This window comes from Pteronotus mesoamericanus, unplaced genomic scaffold, assembly GCF_021234165.1.
Source record: "Pteronotus mesoamericanus isolate MK-2021 breed Mesoamerican mustached bat unplaced genomic scaffold, CSHL_Meso_final contig_101, whole genome shotgun sequence".
NCBI lineage: Eukaryota > Metazoa > Chordata > Mammalia > Chiroptera > Mormoopidae > Pteronotus > Pteronotus mesoamericanus.
The window spans coordinates 22101062-22123333 of NW_026555001.1; the positions used below are offsets into that span (position 1 = coordinate 22101062).

The window sequence follows — 22272 nt, forward strand, 5'->3', positions numbered from 1 at the left end:
TGAAAAGGCCAGAGTGTTGTTCCCCGACTAAAAAGAACAACTAGTGTGCTTTTGATTTGGGAAGATGTCTTCCCTCCTGCAGGCTTCTTCTGGGAGACACTCCCAGCCCGCCGGATGTGCCCTCCACAGGGCCGGGCAGAACGTCACACGTTGCTAGCACCATGGTTGCACTGAGATACAATCTATGTCCATGTCACGGGCATTTTTTGAGAATGAGAAAAGTTGTATGTTTTCTGTAAATGCCACGTACTATATGAATTGTCCCTTTTTTGAGGACTAGGGTGTTGTTGGAAGATTGCTTTCCCCCCCTTTTGTTGTCATTAATTCTTCAAATCCGAGTTGTCTCCGAGTAGATTTGGTGAGTTATTGGTAGCTGACCCTTGATATTTATGAACATCTGTTTCAAATTTAAAATTAAGAAATAAGAATTGAGGGAAAAAGTCAAATGTTATAAATTTATTTGGGACATCTTTTGCCACCTCTTCGGAAGCCTCTGAAAATTCAAGCAGAAATCAATACACTTTCATCTTTTTTTTTTTACTTTCAATAAATAATATCTTTGTGTGTATGTATATATAGATAGGTATACTTAATTAATGAATCATCTAGCAGGACTTTTAAGTCTTATATTGCATTAATTCCAAAACATCTCTTTCCAGATTGGGAGGATGCAAATGAGGTGAGAGTTAAGGCAAACCTAAAAGGCATGCAAATGTCGTACATTTATATTCACTGGTAATACAAGCTCTTGTGTGCGGACCACACAGAGGAGCCCTTGACCCCTCTGTGTGTCTGTCCAGTACTATTTTACAGGAGAATGGTGACACACATAATTAAGTTACGTTACTGTTGGGGGGGGGTCTCAGTGCCACTAACATTGTGTAATCAAGGAGACACAAGCATTAGCAAAACAGGAACAAGAAATCATATAACTCTTTGCAGCACATTTATCGCCAGGCTTTGGAGAAGGAGGGTTAGTTATGAAATAATATTACACATATCACATTGTGGCAGGTTGTTCGTTTGTTGGTTTTATAATATACGCTTTTGAAAATTCATTAGCAAATGACATTCTCATGCACACAAGTGTTTCAAACACAAGAAGCAAGTCCATGTATAGGTAGTCCAAGCAATATCTGTGTGTGTGTGTGTGTGTGTGTGTGTGTGTGTGTGAATAGCTGCAGACTGAATGGAACATTGAGACTTCTGTGTGGTCCATAGCGTTGACCTCCGCTCATTTCTGAATGTCACACTGCAGAAGTAATACAATGGAAGGGTCGCTCTTGGCAGCTTCTTTGAATTCATCCAGTGTAATCTGGTCGTCTTTGTTCTTATCCATCTTGCTGAAAATCTTGTCGACTCGCTGCTCGGGCGTGAGGCCATCCTCGTTCATCTTCATCATGATCACAGTGCCCACCATTTTGTAGATAGCCTGGGGAAACAAGAAGCCGGCCATAAAGTTCTCCCATGATGTGATAGGAATTTCAGTTTACACCAAAGGACTCCCGAAAAGTTTTTAAAGAAGAGAATGATATAATCATGTATGTGGGGGTCTTATAACCAACTAGGTAGAATAGAATTTTCGGTGATTGCCAGATTTCTGGCTGGAGGAAGTGGGTAGAAAAAGTAGCTCCGTGGTGAGATCAAGAATCATGGGTGAGGAACATGATTCTAGATTCTCAGGGAGGAAAATGACAGCTTCTGTTTTAAACACTCTGAGTTTGAGGTGTAGATGATAGTTAGCAAGCCCTAGAACTTGGGGATTTAGGAAAAGATGAAGTGTGGTCTCACCTGATCGGGAACTTCCAATCAGTTTAGACATTCAAGCAAGATAGGCCACTAAAATTTAGGACTGAAAGAAGGTCATGTAAGGAGAGCTGTGGATTAGGTAATGTGTTCGTAAATTAAAGACTAGAGCAAGAAGATTCCAACTGTTCCATTAAGCATACACAGTTCTCAATGTGGAAACTTCCTAGGTAGAAATAATTTCCCCGCCTTGGGAAAGTGCCTTAAAAATAAATGCCCATCTATACAAAGACTTGCAGGTAAACATTCATAGCAACATTATTAAGAGCAAAAAAGTGGAAACAACTGGTAAACAGTAAGCAAATATGACATATTTATACAACTGAATACTATTTTAGCAATAACAAGGAATGTAATAAATCCTACAACATAGATAAAAAAGGAAGCCAGACACAAGAGGCCACATACTTATAGTGTCTGATTCTATTACATGACATGTCCAGGAAGACAAACCCATGGAGACCAATAGTTCACTGAGTCTGGGGGCAGAAACAGGCAGGCAGGCCAGGGGACCTCACTGGGGGAATGAAAATGTCCTAAAATTGAATTATGGTGATGGTTGCACATTTTGCTACATTTACTAAAAATTATTTAATTGTACATTTAAGATGGGTGGATTTATGGTCTATAAATTTTGACTCAATAGAGTTTTTTTAAAGAAATGCAAGCCGGAAGGGCTGTGGCAGCATCTTATACCCACAGGGGAGGCTAGTTGGAGGAGGCAGGTGACTTCTGGCAGAGCAGAGCTCAGCCACGGGCGAAGAAACTAAGTCCTGAGAGCATCCTTCATGCCCAGTAGGCTTATGTTTGCAGGAGATCTTACAGCGTGTGAGTGGCTGGTTAATATACTGATTTTCAGCTGTCAGCACCTGGGAGGTGGGACCTGGGACTTTTCCCAGCGCACTGTGCTGGAGTGGGGGGCGGGGTTAGAACTTAAGGGCTGACGTGTTGCTAGCCCAGTTCCTGAGGGAAGAAAACGAGCCACCATAGTAGCCGTATGCCCAAGAAGCTCTGGCGCAGCCCCGTGGCCTGCCTCTGTGCCCAACCGCCTGGGGCCCAGCCGCAGCCCAGAGCGCCCGCCGCTCACCTCAATGATCTCCAGCATCTCCACGCGGGTGATCTTGCCATCGCCGTCCAGGTCGTACATGTTGAAGGCCCAGTTCAGCTTCTGCTCGAAGCTGCCCCTGGAGGTGATGGACAGGGCGCAGATGAACTCTCGAAAGTCGATGGTGCCGTCCCCGTTCTTGTCGAAGGTTCGGAAGGCGTGCTGGGCAAACTTGGAGGCGTCTCCGTAGGGGAAGAACTACAAAGCAGAACAGGCACACACATTCAGGTCGTCAAGGAAAGAACCACAGGCCGGGGTCTAGGCTGAGGTCTGAGCCAGGACAGAATGAAAGGCCACAGCACCGTGGATGGTCTCATGCCACTACTGGAGGGGCCTTGACAGGCTCTCCGGTGCGTCTCCAGTGCTCAAGGCCAACAGCAGGCCCAGGAAGTCGTCTGTCTCTCCATGGGACCTCACTCACAAGCATCCTGGCTGTTTCCTCTGGGCGAGCATGGTGACACACAGCTTTCGGGTTGATGGGGCTTGGGTGCAGGTAGCTAGCTTTCCTCATTTGTGGCCTCTCTGGTCACTTCTGCAAGGACAAGGACTGGGGCAGGAAGCAGACTTCTCTCCCTATGTGGGGTGGTGCTAGATGAACTTCCACATTTCTCTCCATGTGAAAGTCTGTGTCCACTGCCCCATGAGGCCAGAGCAAGATTGTCCGGACCTAGATTCTCCTGCCGCCGGCTCGCTGTCCCCAGCCTGCTGCCATCTCTGGGTGCGGCTCAGTGTCCGACTTCTCTTTACAGGGGCTTTTCTTTTGTGGAGCAGGCATTTAAAAGCCATTAAAAATAGAACATGACTGGGCTTACTTTTGAGAGATCTAAAGAAATTTCTTCTCGAGCCACGAGTTGGCAAGGGTCATACAGGAGATGATGACACAGGGGGAGAAGACAGAGGAGACCTTGAGAAGCCAGGCCATGCAGAATGAGGCGGTGGCCTCAGCCATGGACAGGAGTCTAAGGCAGTCACAAATGGCAGGCACTCTCTTTCTGCCCCGGCAAAGCTAAAGGGCATTCTCCAGGTGGAGGGTAGAAAAGAAGCAAATAAACCTCAAAGCCCCATCTTGCCCCAGTAACCATGTGTTATTTTAAAGCAGAGAAGGTATATATGTGTTTCTGGATGCATGAATCCAGCAAATACAAAATTCAAAGCATATTCTTGAGGATGTCACTGGTATTCTTGTTTCTTTGTAAGTTTTGCCACTTGCTAGTGGGACAGGCTGGCCCTCCCCACTTGGAACTACCTCTCATTGGGGACCCTGAGTTCTTCTTTCTCGTTGTGTATCCTGACCTGGGACCTGCTGCCCACTCCTCTTACACTTAGAAGCACACTGGAAGGAAGATTTCCCTCCAGAGATAAAATATGCTTTTACATCTCAGAGCCCCACACATGAGGCCCACAGAAGGGACCGGCATTGTAGGGGGAGGAGGAGCCAGCCTAGGCTTGAATTTCAGCAGCAGCCACTTCCAGACATGAAGACCCTTTCTAGTTACGACTGCTGTGCAACGAACTGCCCCGAAACTTAGTGACGAAAAACAACGGCAATCTTTTATTAATGTCAAAAAACAAAAATTTGACAACCATTTTTTTTTTATCAACTCTTTCTACGGTTGTGGAGGGCAACTTTCTCCTTTGTTCCCTCATTCCCTAACATATCGTATTTCTGCTATCCTTCATTGTGCATTATTCATCAAAACCCATTGTGACCTTTATTTTTCCAGGCTCTGGCCTCAGTGCTGGGAATACAGAGCTCGGGACCTTATATTTAATAGAAGAATCCAATGTGAAATTTTCAACAGTCATGCTATCAGGTGAGAGCTAGGACCCAGAAGTGGGCAAAGTCTTCCTAAAGCTCAAGAGTGGTTTCAAGGAGGGGTGTTATGGAGGGAAAATCTTTCTTCTTCTTCCCTGCTCAGCAGGTTGCCCCTCCCCATGCCTCCTGGGAGCTTAGGCCTGACCCCACGTTGCCAGGTGCTCAGTTTTAAACCAAGCAATTTGAACTTGAAGATTTCTAAATATGTAAATTTTGTCATCATGTGCTCTGAATTATGTTTCACTCACACTTCTGTAGAGTTTTGTAGAATGTAGAGAAAAGCTTGTAGAGTCTTTGCTCCCCTCACAACAACCAATTCTCAGACTCTCTGGACACCAACTCGGGGCTCAACAACTCAATTCAGTTCTGACACTCCCTGCCAAGAGTTAGCACAGACCCCGCAGGTCAAGGGCGCAGCCCCGCAAGACTGCTCCCACTGCAGAGGTCAGTCACAAGTCCCAGGTTGCCGCCTGTACCTCTGACAGGCCGGCTGTAAAGTTGGGCGTCCCCTCAGTCCCTTCCTTTGAAAATGTGCAAGAATGACTCACAGAATTCAGAAAGGTACTTGATTTGCTATGACCAGTGTGTTATGAAGGTATAAGGGAAACAACTCAGGAACAGTCCAACAGAAGAGATACACGGGACAGGTATGGGGGCCCGTGTGTGGAGCTTCCACGTCCTCTCTGGGCACACTGCCCTCGCCGCGCCTCAGTGTGTTCACCAACCCGAAGCTCCTGAACCCTATAGTTGATGGGGTCTTACAGAAGTCCAGTAAGCCGGCATGGTTGATTAAGTCATCCTCCACCAGAGACTGCCCTCGATCTCCAGCCTCTCCTCCCTCCCTGAAGGTCTGCGGCGGGGTAGAAAGTTCCCACCTCTAATCCTGCCTTGGTCTTTCCCTGACCAGCCCCAACCCTGCAGTCATCCAGGGACCCCCAGCCACCAGTCATCTCAGTAGCACACACGAGGCACTGTTATCACTCCAGAGATTCCAAGAATCTGAGGAGCTTTGGTCAGGGACTGCGACCAAGATCAGGTATGCACTTAGTGTATCACAGTATCCTCTGTGCCTTGTGCAGGATTGGTCTTCATCTCGTTCTAGGTGGGTGATGTTTGCAGATGTGTCCATCTGGCCGGGGATCTTGGGCCGAGCTGTTACCTGTGACATAACCTAAGAGCAGAGCAGATCGGGCCCCTTGGCTGATCCCGAGTCTCCTTAGGGCTGTTCTCCTGCCTGCCTTTCCAGAGGCGCTGACATGAGACCATTGCCGATTATTTCTCTCCATCTGTGAGGGTTTCTGGCTGTGTAATGCTTTACCTATCTTATCTCTTACAGCATATTTTTAAGCTAAGGAATATCTGACAGCTTTATCTAAAAATAGCTGGCACCTTAGGTCAGTATATTAAAAATTAATCTAGTCCAGAAATTCTTGAAAAAAAATCAATGGTAAATTTTCAGCCATAAAAGTTATATAGGCCTTGCAGAAGGTTCATAACTGACTTTTATAGCTAATGTGTTTGTTTTGGAAGATCTGGGTGCTCAAGAGCCCTCAAACATCTGAAGGGGCTGCTTCCTTTCGAAAATTCATTCTATCATGTTCTGAGTGCTCTAAGCTTTTCCAATCAGGGGAACGCGCCTTCTTTTGATGAAATAATTTAGCTCCAGCTGGATCACCACAGAAAAATGAAGCCACACTCCCTTCAGCCTCTTCAGGAAGAAATGAGGGTCTTGAACTCATATTCACTTCTCTTGGAGGAAAACAGTGCCTGAGAATTAAATTTTTTTTTTTGCATATTGTTGCTTTATATGTTTTAATATTTTTTAAGTCAATGCACTTTGCTTCCATACCTGCATTAAATATTGATGTGAAAATAATTTTTGGTGGCATGAATAATCTACAAACCTTTTAAAATAATAAAGAAATTGGAGATTGAATAATTACAAATATGTAATTATATATATTTCACTACTGTGTTAGTGTTATAGTTCAGGCTACTATAACAATCTCACAGACTGGGTGGCTTAGAAACAACAGAAATTATTTCTCATAGTTCTGAAGGCTGGGAGTCCAAGAGGAAGGTGTCAACATGGCCAGGTTCTGGTGAGGGTCCTCTCCTGGGTTACAGACAACTGGCTTCTCAAGCCTCTCTCGTTCCTCTGCTTTATGCCCCTGTGTCGGGACTCTGTCCCTAGGTGTCACCAAACATGCCCCTTGCTTTCATACGTCCTATGCCTCCCCTTTGTCACCCCCATGTCACCTTGACCAATCAAGAAATCCCACCTTTTCTTTACGTCCAGCTCACATGCGCCACCACCCTGATACTTTCACACTGGACTGAATCTCCCCCTCTGCTTGGTTTGTGCTTCACTCATTTGGATGAATCTCTCCGGACCCTCTGCCTTAGACCGTATAGTAAGTCCTATCCTCACCTTTGTTCCTCCTGGCCCATGTGACAATTTGCTCATCTCTGCACCCCACCCTCACCCAGCTCTTCCCTGAGGGCCTCCTGGGAGCAGCTCGGTGAACTCCTGGTGAGCTGGGGTGTGTGCTCTCGCACTTCTTTGATTTGTCTCAGTGTCGCTTTCTAGCTCCCCTTCCTCTGTGAAATGGGAACGTCGCATGAACTGAGTGCACATGCTCCCGCCTGGCAAGAGAAGGGTTTTCACCACAATTGAACGATATTGAGAAATATTAAAATATTCATCATTAAAATGTCATCGCTTGCATTCTCAGAATTCCCTGCACTGCTTCACTGCTTTATTTTTCTCCAAAAACCTGACCATCCTACAAGTTCTTCCATGAGCAATGTCAGCTCCAGGAGGCAGAGAGCCTTGGCTGCTCTGCTATTTTGTTCAGTGCCTAATTACTATATAGTAGGTGCTCAATAATTAGTTAGTGAGTAAATGAGTGAACTAAGTTCTTTTTGAGCTCTTCTTCCTAATAGCTGTACTGTGCAATTGCAACCGATCACACGTTCAGTGTCTTCTAGAATCCTTAAGACAACCCAAGGGGATGGTTTGGTTCTTAACTTTTACTTAGTAATAGAGAGGCAAGTTTTTAGGACAGAGGTTTAGGCCATCTGCCATTCCTATTTATTTAGGAGATTATTTATTTAATATCTGTTACTGAACTAAAATTCCCAGAGGGAAAATTCCATTTGCTCACCCATGTATCCAGTGCCTACAGCACAGGTTATACAGACGGTAGGTGCTGACTATGATCTGGTTGAATGACCACATGGAAGGAATGTTTGCAGGGCCAGCTTGAGGGTAACAAACACTGCTGCTGAAAACAGCTACCTCTTATTGAACACCTATTAGACTCTAGCCAGCTCTGTCCAGTAGACCTTCTTGTGATGATAGAATATTCTATAAACCACACTGTTCAACATACTAGCCACTAGCCATGTGTTAACCATTGTGCTAGGTATGGGGAATAAAATAGAAAAAGTCAACACATAGAATATTGAGGACGATTAGGGTTGTAACGCTTGAAATATTACATGTGTGACAGAAGAACTGAATGCTTTGATACTATTTAATTTACACATCAGTGTCGATAACCACATGTGGCTGCTGGGTTCTGTATTGACTAGTACCATCTATTCTCTGTCATTGGCTCTCACAGTACTCCTGTCCAAAGGTTACCCTCAGCTCCATCTCATGGACCGGGAAATGAGGACTCAGAAAGGTCTGGCAAACTCTGAATTCTCTTCCCACTGTGTCAATCTGTGGCAATGCCCTGCTGAGAGTAAGAACACACAGAACAGAAAAAGGCGGAAAGTTAAGGGGATTTTCATCCACCTCATCATTTGTTGGAAAGCTTTCAACATTATCATAGCACTGGAGTGGGCTCGGTTCTAAACTTCTAATGTGTGTCATTTCATTTAGTTCCTATAGTGTAGCCTAATGCTGGGCACTCCGCATTGTTGGCGAGGAAACAGGCTTCAAAGGTCAAGGCATTTTTTTGTAGAGGTTCCCGTGTGTCTGTGGCAGAGACAGGAGCTGAATGCAGATAGGTCTGATCATTTCTGCCACATCTTGTTGTTTCTCTTAATCGAGTATTAGCTGATGAAATAAACTTAATTCCACATTTGACGAAGAAAAAAAATTGTTGATTATGTAGTTTTTAGTTTCCCTCTTCTCTGACACTTAAAATCCTCAGCCATGGGTATTTATCTCCCTCTTCTGTCATTTTGTGTGTACTACAAGGAAATTACTAAAAGCCTGAGGGATGCTTTTTTTTTTAAAATGACACATTAACCAATATTTATTGAACAGAAACTATGTGATAGGCACTGTGTTCAGTGCTGAATCAAATAGAAAAAGACTCAGCACATTAAGATTAGTGGGGCAAGCAGACATTAATAACTACATAAATAAGTATAAAATACACTATGATAAATTACAAGTGTATATATAGAGAGATGCAAACAAGAATAATGGAGATGATGTGAATATAATACTTAAAAAAAATTAGTGTACAGTTTCCTCCCACCACCCTATGCCTATTATACTGGCTGTTCTTCATCATAGTTTAAGAATGGTTTCCAAGTCTGAAACCTGGGCTCACACAAGTCTGGACCACACCCTCGTTCAGAACCAACCAAAGTGCAGAAGAAAACTGCAGGAAATCTTTGTGGCCTTTGTCTCGCCCAAGCTATAGTAGGAGATTTTGCAGGAATTAATCATCTCCCTTGCAAGACAGTCCCCCAAAGATAGTGGGCCCAAACCCTGTATTTCTTTGCAATAATCTATCCAGTTGTGAATATTAAAAGGGGTGGCGAATGATCCCCAGACCCCTTGTGCTGAATATGCATTGTGTCACTGCCTCTGCTGCCTGATCCCCCAGGGCGTTCCAGAGGCTGTTCAGTGGCTGCATTAAGAAATGGCCTCAAAACACTGTGCTATATCCCCTCCCAGTGTTGCCGCTGCACCATCTTGCTGCCAGCACACCTCCTCTTTCCAGAAATGGTTCTAACTGCAGATTCTGACATTTAGACTCTCTCCATCTCCCAGAGCCTGCCTCACTCCGATGGAGGATGCAGGGCCCCTAGAAGTGCCCCAGGCTGACCCTCAGAGGCAGGAGGTTTGCCCAAGCCCAGCTGTGGCCCACTGTGACACCAGCTGTGTTGTGTCGGGGGTAGGGCAAGGGGCAGCAAGGTCTGTGAGGAGGACGGTCTCTCCAGGGCTCTGTCCACTGTCCAGCTCCTGGCTGGTGCAGGGCGGCCCTCAGACCTCACACTGGATTTCTGCCCATTAGCCAGCCTGACATAGAATTCACGATGGAATCAAAGAACAGAAGAGGATTCTTGGACCGCTCCACTGCCCAGCCTTGGAGAGAGCTGCCATCCTGGCTCGGGTCAACTCTGTTTCCTTTGTTCTCAAACGTCAGAGGCATATACTCTCTGGCTTATGAACCCACAAATTCAATCTCCTCCCCAGGGGTAGAATCTTCTTTATTGCACCCCTGAAACATGACTATTGAGCCTCCAAGCTCATCTGCCCTCACCACTGCAGGGATTAGAGACTTCTAGCCTCCTGTGGATGACCTGGCCCAGTACCCACGTCCTCAGGCCCTGCTACAAAGGCAGGAGTTACCGGTTCCTGAGTGCCTATCAGGGAGAAAGGCCTTCAGCAGGATCACAGGCTTCCTCAGCTGGTTCTTCAAGAAATTTAGGCGTTGAGGGCTGTTCTTCTGGGTTAAGAAACTGGCATACGGTGATACCACTAAGGGTGTGGGGCGGGCCGGACTCAAACCCAGCCAAGTGTGCAGAATGCTGCCTCTCCCGCCCCTGGCAGACCTGCCCAGGCTTTGACCTAAGCTGCAATCAGCTCATCCAGGGGAGGGTCCACAAGGTTCTCCCTCTCTCTGCCCATTGGTCTGCTTCCTCCTCCCCACACGGCACTCATCCTGGGCTCACTCCCTGTCTTTGTCCTTGTCAGCAGGGCTGAGCCATACATCAGGCACATGGGGAGGAGGACATACCTGTAGGGACAAAAGGGGCATGCATACGACTCCTCGCACCAGTCCAGGCTCATCCCTCCTCTCCTAGCAGCAGACTGTGCCCAGGGCAGGCGAACAGGGCCTGTGGCTCCCAGCTCTGTGGTTGCCGCTACTGGGGAGGGAAGATGTGCCAACCGAGACCAAGGCCAAGGGTTTCAGTCAGCCTCCCGGACTTCAGCTGTGGCCCAACACAACACCAATACTTGGTACCCAGCCCCCTACCCTACGTACACAAGGGCTGCAGGAGTCTGGTGTGTCCTTAAAAGAAATCAGGACCCACCCACCCAAGGCTGACGAGAGGTGGAGGTGGGATGGGAACCCGGTTCTGTTTCACTGTGTGGTATGGCTAAGTCAGTTAACCCATTTGAGCCTTAGTTTCCTTATCTACAAAATGGGGCAATAATAATGAATAGCTATGACATAGAATTGTAAGGTTTACTGGAGATGACAGATGTGGAGGGTCTCTGAGGCTCCAAGGACCTGTGCCCCTGGGTGCTGCAGGTCTTCCTCTCCCCCTCACCCCTCAACTCCGCCCTTCTGCATCCCATGCCCCAAGGCTCACAGGCGGCCCCTGGGAGAGCGCGGTCAGTGGGGAATCTCTGCATACGTCCTGGGCTGCTGGCCGAGCTGGAGCTCTTGAGGGTTATCTTGGTATTCGGTTTGGCTTCAGGCTCTTCACCCCATGGGGCCTCACTGGGAGCAGGACCCCATTCGCTGGGCTGCCTCTCTGGCCCCACTGACGTTACGCCTTCTTTGCCTCCTAACTTCTCCCTCTACTCTCATTCTCAGGCGTCTCCAATCAGATCCCCCCACAGCTCCAGAGGGACCTTTTCACGCCCAAGTTTGCTCATGTCCACTTCCCATCAGATTGCTCTCAGAAGAAGGAACAAAAGATTCCACAGGCCCATGAGCCATTTCAGGCCGTCCTGCCTCTGGGTCAGGTTTCTGGTCCCCGCCCCTGCTCCAAGGACTTTCTTCATCACTAGGAACCTTCTGGTGTTCTTGGTTGCAGTCACGTTGTTCCAGCTGCAATGTTCCTTTTCTGCACCAAACCAGTTAATTCTTATTCATTCCTCAGACCTTGATCTAGTCTTTGTTTTCTCAGGAAATCCTTCTCTGAGCTCAAGTCACATACACGCACATTATTGGAACTCGCCCTTGGCAACATTGATCATAATCGTGCAGAAATGCCCGTGGGGTTGTTTGAGAAATACCATTCTCCCGCAGGGGACTGTAAGTGAAATGGAGGCAGGGAATGGCTAGGTTTTGCACCCCCCTCCCCCGCCCGGCACTGTATTCCCTGGTGCCCAGTACAGGGCCAGGATGCACAGGTGCTCAGTAAGGAAGTGTCTGCCCATTAAAGTAACTCAGTGTTTCAGGTCTTTCTCAAGCCTGAAGAGACGGTGGCACATGCACCCGATGACCATTGAAAGGGCTGAAAAGTGTTCTGATGGTTGTCATAACTCACTATGCTAAAGCAGGTTCACCATTTGGCTTGAAGACTTGTCATCCCCACCGCTACCTTAGTTGGTGATTCATGAGGGCATGAATCATCCCCAGAGCAGCACATGCACTTGGTCACGTGGCTAGAGGAGGAGAGAGATAGCTCCCCTTAATTAGAAATAGTGAGTCCAAAAACTGTTTTCTTGCCAAAGTGTTCATTCAACAGATCCTCACAGAAGCCTAGTCGCTACCAAGCTCTGTGCTGAGCTCTGTGTGGGCAGCAGTGGGGGTGAGGAGAGGCAAAGGGGAGTGACAATAAATGTGACACCTGGTCCCTGTCCTCCAGCAGATGCAGCAAATCAGAAGTAGATGCCGCTGAACCCGGGAGCTTCCACGCACAGGCTCACTGGGAGGAGCCTAAGACATACCCATCCCACCCCACACCCAAAGGAGTCACCCAGGTCTCGTCCCACGGCCACTTCTCAGAGCTGTCCCTTCACTTGTCCTCTGGGGGACAATATCCATTTCCTACAGTCCTGACTTCCTCAGGACCCCAGCCTTTATTACAAAGCAAACATTGTTAATTCATGGTTCTTGTATAGCTACATCTCTTTGAGGAGGAAATGAGTCCTGAATAAATGTCTAGAAAAGGGGCTTTTGCTTTTTGGAACAAGAGAAGCAATTTCTATTTGTGTCTTAGACCAGGTCCCTATTGCATTTGGACCCTTGCTTCACTGCCCCCAGAAGGTCATGGACGCCCAGAGACACTCTGTTCGGTTGTTATAGAAAACTACCTATCGGCAGTAGAAATCCAGATTCCTCGCTCATTTTCAGGTCTGACACTTGGTTCTTTTCCCCCAGGGCGGCAGGAGCGTGGTATCCTTAACTGAAAGCAGGGGTCCCCAAGGCTGATGAGAGGCAGACGTGGGACAGGAACCCTCACTTCAGAGTTCTCTCCATGAGAAAAGCCAAAAGCACCTCTACTTTAGAGGAAATAGTATGCTTTGTCCTTTATTGTATCCTCACTCCTCTTGGAATAGGATATGGTAAACTGTAGGTGCTTTATAAATGCTTAAGATGGATAAAGGAAGCAACTTGGTGCAGAGGAAAGGATGCTAGGTTGAGTGACAGGGTGTCTGGGTGTGAACAAGTTTAAGCCATTTTGCCTCTTTAGGGCATCCATTTCCCTGGATATAAAGTGTGGGGATGAATCAGTAAGCTTCAAGATTCCACTTAGTTATAATGTTTTATTTATTGTTCTTATTCTGGAAGTGAAATTTCAAAAATAAAGAAATAAAAAATGAATGTGGCAAATGTGTGTTACTTTCCTGGTTTTGGATTCATCATTAACCAAAGCACATACGGCTCCCTTGTGCTGGGATGTCCTAATGACAGGATAAACTTTGAAGGGCAACTACATCTCTTTCTGTTTCCTTATATCTGTATCTATATCACATCTCTATCTCTGTCTCTGTTTCTGTTGGTAAAGACGCAGACCCTGAAGAATACTTGTTGGTTACTCAGGCTTTATAACCAGATGAACTCTCTCTTTACTCCTGTTCAATACCCAATTCACATTACAAACTAGATCAATGGCATCCTGATTTGGGACGAGGGCTCCTACAGTGCTTCTCTTGCTGATTGTCAGCTCCCAACACAGATCAGTCCACTGTTAGCACTTATTACAAAAGAGGAAGTCAACAATAGTAAATTACACTACAATAATTGTCATGGGTTGCCATGTAAAGCTAATTTGCTAGATTTGAAAGAAGATTGTTTTATCAACTTGAAAAGGAACTCATTTTTGAAAGGAGGGAAGGGGTGAGTATCTTTGATGCTTGGTGGAAGGCTGGTCCCTTTGGGGAAAACTGGAAAAGGACGCCTCATCTGTTACTCTCTTCACTTACTTCAACTCAAGTCCACAAAACAGCAGACTTTGCAGCCGGTTCTGAAACTAGCTAATTGTCCCTTCTCCCCACCTCCTCCTAGCATTAAATGGTCTGTTTAGGCGCGATTCCCATTTCACCCTAGGGCCAGGTCCTGTCACACGCCATGGTGACAATGGTAAGACTGTGCAGTCTGGCTGCATCTCAATTAGAATCCTGGTGCAATGCCAGAGGCCACCAGGTCTGCCAGCCCTGGAGAGAGACCACTGTACAACAGGTCCGGTGACAGTGACAACCATGACAGCCTGAGCCAGGGAGTTCTATCTGCCCAAGTCGAATGCCTTTGTAAGAAATGAACATATTTAGGGCCTCTGCCTCTGAAGATGTGTCCTCCATTTCCCAGAAAGGAAGAACCTTCCTCTCAACTCTAAAATGTTTTCCCCCAATTTATCGCCATCCGCCATTGCTGTAACTTCTACCCTAACTACTCCAGTCCCACGTAGTCTCATGTCTGCCAACAGGGGTGGGGAAAGGGCTGGCTGCGGAACAAGAAACGAACAAAGGAAATGCAATAAAATGTTATCAGAATTAACTCCACTTGTGTTTTCTACCCTTTTAAATACAGTAATTAGAAAATTTCAAATGAATATGGCTCACAGTATTTTTCCATTGAGCAGGGCTCTTCTTGAAAAAGCTCATTTGGAGACTGCTTCCGCAGTCATAAAGCGCCTGCCATTCTTTATGGTAGAACCGCAGAAAATCAGACCTGGAATGAGGAACCTCAAGCCATTTTGTTCAGTCTCCTGATTTACAGGCAGAGAAACCGAGGAATTGAAAGGAGAAATGATTCTGGTGCTCTGCGCATCACCTGTAGACACCCCCACCTCTGTACCCTGACCCGCGCTGCTCTTCCCACACCACCACCTAGGGCTGATTGGCCTGCTGTTTTCAGGTGTCCCACCCAGCCCTGGCCTCCCCTCCCTTCTGCTCTGGGAAGAGCTGAAGGGCTCTCGTAGGGGAGGCTCAGCGTCTTTATTCATGAGCTTGCTGGAGGGAGCCTATTGGCCTCTCCTCCCCAACCCCAGCCTGCCCCCATAAGTCTGCTCTCTGCTTTCCCTGCAGAGATAAATATGGAAATATGAGAGGGCAGCCTCCCTGTCAGGAGTCAGGACTGCCACCTTGTCTAAAGCATCAACCGCCAGGCTGAGTCTCCCCAGCCCCAACTCAGCCCTGATTCAGCCTCTGGTACCTCACTCTCCACCCCCGCAGGCAGCTTCACCCCGGGCAGGCTCAGCAGACCTGCCAGACATCCCTCCAGCTGGTTTGTGGTTTCTGTTACCCACAGCACCTCCTGTAGGCTGCTCCCCCAAACCCCACAAAGACACAGTCCTTACCTCCTGCTCCCATCAGGCCCCTGCTCAAGCCCACTCCCTCCAGCAGATGACGCCTGACCTCTCTGCCTGGCCTTCCTCCTTCCAATCCCAGATGCCCGGGAACTACATTGCTGCTTTCTGAAGTGTGGTCCCTGGACTGGCAGCTTCTGAATCCTGGGGAAGTGGTTTAGAGACCCCGTGGCCCTGGGGCAAACCTGCTAAATCAGACACCCCCCACCCCACCAGGAGATTTGTTTGCAGGAAAGGAAGCTGAGCTCTGGTTGCCAGCAGTGAGAGCAGGACACAGTGCTATCCCTACAGTGCGCTGAGCTAAAGGTGGAGATTCGCAGCTCAGGAAGAATGTCCTTTGTTGTCCTACGTTAGAGCAGTGCTTTGACACTTGTGGTCTCACATAACCACCCACTGCCCTGAGTGGGCGCTGAGCAGTGAGTCCAGAACCCTTGGCTCTGGCCAAAGCCCACAGCCCCTAAGGGATCTCTGAGCACCTTTGCCCAGCGGGAACGTCAGAGCGGCCAAATGCTGTCAGGCTAGAGTGGGTGCAGCCAACCCACTGTTAGTGTATGGGGAGGGTTAGCGGCAGAATTGGGATGGATGTTGCCCTTTTTGATGTCTTTGTTCCTGTATTTGTTAGATCAGAGGTGTGTAGCTTGTTGGCTGAGAGTGTAGCCTGTAGAGCCAAACAAGTTTAAATTCTGCCACTGACTAGGTATGTGATCTTGGACAAATTCTATGGATTGAGCTAGTAGTACTCAGTTTAGAGGGTTGTTAGAGATTTTGTGGTGAGACATCGGTAATGTGCTTAAACCACGCCTGGCACATAATAAGTGCTCTAAAAGTTTAATTAAATCAGATTCTCTTGTCAAGTGTGAGGTTGACAGTTACACAGATTTAGAAGCATAGGCATTGATAGAACCCCTAGGGCTCATTCTACAGAGAAGATGTAGGCCCAGGCAGCTAGGTTCCTCTCCCAATGGGGGAACTTTTTACTCTGACCCTTGTGTGATCCGGGGTCACACCTTGCAGGGAGTGATTAGAAAATAGAGTGACTTCAGGTCTGGCACCGGAGCCTAACCTGCACACCTGGCTGTGGTTCCTGCCCTTGTTGTCCTTCAGGTGAAAGGGTTCTGGCTGTGGCCCCTGCTGGCAAACTCCCTGCAGACTTCCCCTGTGCCCTGCGCCCTGAGGTCTTGTCTCTAAATTGGTCCTTGCTGGGGTTACTCCTCAGGGAGAGGAAAATCAGGGAGTTTGAGTTTGGGACTAGAGACCGAAGTGGAGGGCTCCCCCTCAGGGAACTACATGGAAGTTTCCATCACTTCTGCCTGAAGCTCTGCAGGGAGGATAAGAAATGCAGGAGTCTGATTCCTGGGCTCGGCTGCCCTTTTAGTGAGTTTTACGCTTCTGCTCTTTGTACTTATGAGTTATGACTCTTGGGGCCTCTCATGGCCCTTCCCAAAGAAGCCTCTACCTTCCCCCAGCAGGTCCTGGACTCTAGGTTACAGTAAAAGGGACTCCCTTCTGGAATCAGGCCCCTGGAGCCCAGCAAGATCTAGCAAATAGATAACTGGGAGTTTTCTGCAGGGATCTGGTCCAGAGGCCTAGTCTGGTCTTTCTATTTTTCCACTAAAGGGTTGGAGAAGGGATGGGGTTGGCGGGGGAGGTGGGAGGTGGATAAACTTCCTTTACTGCCCTGGTGGAGTGAGGGAGGTCCCTAAAACCTCAGCTTTTCTCAAGTTGAAAAATTTGGACTCTGGTTGACCTGGATTCTATATGGGCTTGAAGGTGGTAAAAGGAAGATTTAGAGACACCAGTATGCGTCCCACACAACCTACAAGGTGAGACACGCCCATCCCTGGTGGCCTTGCATTGCTAATTGACTTTGGGTGTGCCTGTCTTCTGCCCCCTAACCAGACTGGAAGCCTGGCCCACGGTTTGCTTTTCTGCATCCCACCCAGCACCTAGTCCAGCACCAGGCACAGAGTGGGTGCACATAGAAAGTGATTACTGATCGATTGCCCCATATTTTTTTCCATAAAAAAATAAAAGAAAATCATTTTTCTATGTATTTTTTAGTGTTCCTCAGTTTTTATATTCCCAGCACAGACAGGATACAGCCTTGCGCAAACACAAAATAATGACAATAATAAAATAGCATCTTTCATTTGCTGAGGCCCTATTATGAGCCAAGCACTGTGTGGGAGTTGCAAGTCATTGCATGCATCATCTTAGTCCCCACAGCTCAGTCCATCCCGGGAGGGAAACCACAGGAAGAGCTGGTGCCCAGTCCCAGGCTTCCTGACTTGATTTCTCTGTCCTCCCACTAAATCCCAAAGATCTCAGCCTAGCAGCCAATTCTCCTCCCGCAGATTTTTACATAAACAAAATAAGGCTTTGAAAAAGATGAAAAACCCTTCGCCCATGTTCCCACACTTAGGAAACTACAGAACTGAAATTCAATCCCAGATGCTTCTGCCTACAAAGCCCACCCTTACTTTTCTACATGATACATAACATTTAACCCACAATATTCAAATTATATTATTTTAATAGGCAATCAATATTAAAATTATTAATGAAACATTTTACAATTTTTTAGACTGTCTTTGCAATCAGTGTGGATGTCATACTCATGACACATCTCAGCTCTCACCAGCCTCATTCTGAGGGCTTATGGCTCGTGGCCACTGTGCACAACCTTGTAGCTCCAGACAGGGTGTCCAATGCAAAAGAATGTGTTTTAGTTACCCAAATTCTGGAAGTATAGGCTAGTGCTATAAATAAACTTCAGGAACATGTACATGTGAGAGCTGTATCCTTGGTCAAGGAAGCAGGGGTTTGTGTGTTAACCAGGAAAGCTGTGAGCCTCTTGAGAAAGGCTATAGCCTCTCAGGACTGGACACCAGTTTTTCTTCCCACCCTTGGACAAAGCAGGCTTCTAGCCCAGTGAGCAGCCAGGCAGTCTAAGCTTCCTGTTTGTGCACGGGGCTTGGAAGAGTTGCATGGATCCAAGCTTCCATTCCGAATCCAGGTGTCTGATGCCCTTATTCCTTGGTAGAAGCCTCCATTCCCCCCCACAAACCCTGGCCTGTGTTTCCCTTTTCTAGGTACCACCCACCAGGGGATGCCACGGCACTCACACTGGCTTTAAACTGTGTTTCTATAATGTTACTCCAAGGAGAAGTTTATCCAGCAATTCCTGACCCCTCTGAGAAATCAGAAATCCTTCTCCGAGAAGCCATAAAGGAGGCAGCTTAGGTCAGGGGAATGAATGAGGGCTCTGGAGCCGTAGTAACCGCATTAAACCCTGACTCCACTTCTGAAGTGGCCACGTGGCCTTGAGCAGGGCACTTTGCTTCTGTGCCTCAGTTTTCACTGGGTTTGAAAAAACCAGTCCCATGAGTGGTTAAAGCAATTAACTGTGTAAGCATTTTGTACACTGCTAGGACACACAAGGACAAACCAAACCAAACCAAAACAAAACAAAAACATAACCTCTCTCTCCTCCTCCTGCCCTCATGCCTGCAGATGTCTGTTTTAGAGTCTACATTAAAATCTGTGCCATCTCTGAAAACAACGTGCCTCAGTTCTGTTGAGGTATGATTGATCGATCACACATTGATTCACACCCATGCTCCAGGCATTGTTTTAAGTCCTTTTTACGAGTTTTAACTTCTTACAACAGTCCTATGCAGTACTCACAGATGGGGAAACTGAGGCATAGAGGTAAGGTCACCCAGTAAATGGCTGAGCCGAGATGTGAACCTAGGAACGCCACCTGCAGAGCCATGGTGCTGATCTGTTTTGTCTCACCGTTAGAGCAGAGGGTCCCTGAGGAGGGGACTTTTGACGTGAAGCTCCAGAGACAGGACATAAACCAGGGTGGAGCTTTTTGGGCAGCCATAATGATGGCCTGAACTCAGATCCCGCCATGGCACATCCTATCAGCAGACATTTGTGAACTTTTACATTTTGCCTGTCACCTGTTACCCACCAGCCATCCCCGCAGCTTCCCGCTGCCTGTGGCTTTCCATCAGGATCCTATTTTCTGGAGCATCCTTCCCAGCACGCCTTTGGGATTCCTGGTGTGGCTCCCAAGGCCTGACCCTGATCTCTAGAGTCATCCTGTGGGGCACCTGTGGTTGCAGCAGCCAGAGCGGCACTGACTTCCCAGCCCTGCCCCAGAGCTAGTTGCTAAGCAGCTGGTGCACACAGAGATGTGTGGAAGGAAACCCTCATGGTGACAAAAACAAACCCTCACAAGCCCAAAGCTGTGTGTGTGTGTGTGTGTGTGTGTGTGTGTGTGTGTGTGTGTGTGGTGAGACAGTGCTGGCTTTGCCCTGTGGCAGGGCTACAGAGGAACAGACTGAAGCACAGAAAGGGGAGGAGGGATGAAGCTACGGGACTCAAAGCAGGGAGGTAACCATTTTCTCTTATGCGGTAGTTGTGCTCCCCACAAAATAGAAACAGATACACAAAAACACTTGTTTTCCTCCTCTTCCAGCTCTTGCCAGAGAACCCCATTCTTTCTCGCTGATCCCAATTTCCATGCAGAGGGGAAATGAAAGCATGGGGCTAGGCAAAGGGGGCCCTGTGGGTCTTGGCCTTGGGCTCATTTTCCCCACGTAGGCATTGCAGGCATCTTCCCTGGCCTGGGCAATGTCACACACTGCCGTTGTTGCTCCTCCCTGGACAAGGTGTTGAGAAGCTGCCAAGTGCAAAGGCTGGGGGAGGGAGAGATGGAGAGAAGGAAGGTCTGAGTACCCTCTTTCTGGTCATCTGTAATACAAAGCCAGTCTCTAGTCTTTCTGATTCTTTATACAATTTGTCGGGCCCAAGGCAAAATGAAAATGTGAGTTCCTTGTGAAAAAATTATTAAAAAGAATAAGTTTTAAAAAGAATTTGGAAACGGCAACATCAGAGCGTTAAACCAAGTGCAGGGCCCTTCTGAGCACAGCCGTGTAGGTGGCAAGTCCACGGAGCCGGCCCTGCAACCTGTCTCTGCCCTGATGTCAGCATATATGAGGATTCAATGATCGAATCCTTCACTTCTTCACTGAGAGCTCTTTGAGGTCCTCCCTCCAGACCTCCCACCAGCCTCAGGTTTAAGCCACCCTGCTTAGCCCAGTCACAGAAGGCCTTTGATCTCTTTGATGTATAACCAAAGGGAATTCAGTGTTGATATTTTTTAAAAAGGACTTTTATTTTCATTCAATGAAGATAACAATTTTTTTTCCTGACTAGCAGGGTAAAAGCCATTTACAAAGAAAAAATCTAAAATGTAGTAATTAAGGAATAATTATTCTAAAACCTACTACTGTGAGAGAACATTATTAACAGTAATATTGTTCATTCATTGATTTAACAAGGGTGTATTGAACACTGACTATGTTCCATGCATTGGGGGTGCAGCAGTGATTCATACCCACAAAAACCTTTTTCTTCATTCTAGTCATTGATTATGCATGTGGTTCTGCACCCACATACACACATTCAAGCGTGTATATTTGCAGTTTCTAACTAGATGTAATCATTTAGTGATAGGTCATGAAAATTTTTTCATGCCACTGACTTTAACTAACTGTATGACCCTCTTTTTTTTTTAATGGCTGATACGTTTCAAAATTTATTTAACCAAATCTTAACTCTTACCCTTTACACTTCACACTTCACCAATGAAGTTTTAATTGTTTACAATTTCATTGTTATTACTACCCTGTGAAGTTTTTTTATTTATAAATTAGTTCTGGCTGTCTCCTAAAATAGGTTGCTGCATTTTGATTTTGATGCAGAGTGCCAGGCGGCGCTCCAACAGCGAGTGCTCCTTTGTCCTGCGCCCCTGACAACGCCGAGTGTTAGCACTTTCCCTAATCTCTCCTCTCATACAAGAAACATGATACCATGTTGTTACGTAACCGTGTTTGCATGTCTCTGGTTTCTAGTGAGGTGAAATATGTTTTGTGTTTTTTAGGGTGGAGGAGATCCTAAGTAAGCTTGAGGATAGTTTTTATTCTGTACAGGGGTTTAAATTTTTAGATAAAATCTATCAGTATTTTTCCAAATGGCTTCTGGTTTTGGTGTCATAATTTGAAAGGCCTTCCCACACTGACATTCGAAATATTCCCCTCTATTTTTCTCTTTCTCTGTGTTTCTCTCTCTCTCTCTCTCTCTCTCACACACACACACACACACACACACATCTTTGCATATTCACAATGCATTTTGTAAATTTAATGGCTAGAAAACTGTTACTGATTTAATGAAGTCTCCATTTTTTCCCTTTCTGTCTCAAAATGCCACATTTACACCATGTACTGGGGGCCTGTGTTTAAATTTGTTATTCTTTTTCTGTTGCTGTCATTCAGCCTCTTCCTCTGTCAGCAGCATAGTGCCTCAATTACTGCAAGCTTATAATATATTTGAATATGTGGCAAACATCCCTTCCACTCTTCTTTTTTCGATTATTATTGAAAATATATTCTCCCAGAGAAACTTCAAAATAATTAGATCAAGTCACAAAACATCCAAACAAAGCAAAATCAAATGAGATTCTGACAGATTGCTTGAGCCCTGAGCTCATTTAGAGAGAGCAGACATCTCTGCAACGCTGCGTCGTCCTGCCCAAGCACGAGGAGGGTCCCTTTGCTCATTCATGCCGGCCCAACTGACCAGGCTTCTGGAGGGTGCACAGCCATCTCCTTTTCTCTCAGAGCCTGGGCGGTGGCCTTGCGTCTTTGGAGCGACTCAGCAGGGGCTCTGGTAGTACTCCTAGCGTCAGCCGTAACCCACTGCCAGGTAAGTCTAGTCTGATGCACTCAGG

The 22272-nt window shown here is 46.9% G+C and overlaps 1 protein-coding gene across 1 annotated transcript in view; it reads right to left on the reverse strand.

Moving 5' to 3' along the window:
- Nucleotides 1-457: 457 nt before the first annotated feature.
- VSNL1 (visinin like 1) overlaps nucleotides 458-22272 on the reverse strand; it is an 81223-nt gene continuing 59408 nt past the window's right edge. Inside the window, exons 3-4 of the mRNA XM_054566543.1 lie at nucleotides 2894-3109; nucleotides 458-1432 (exon numbers count right to left, since the gene is read on the reverse strand). Of these exons, the coding sequence (XP_054422518.1) occupies nucleotides 1235-1432; nucleotides 2894-3109 (414 nt within the window). The 3' untranslated portion in view covers nucleotides 458-1234. The remainder of the gene's footprint in view (nucleotides 1433-2893; nucleotides 3110-22272) is intronic.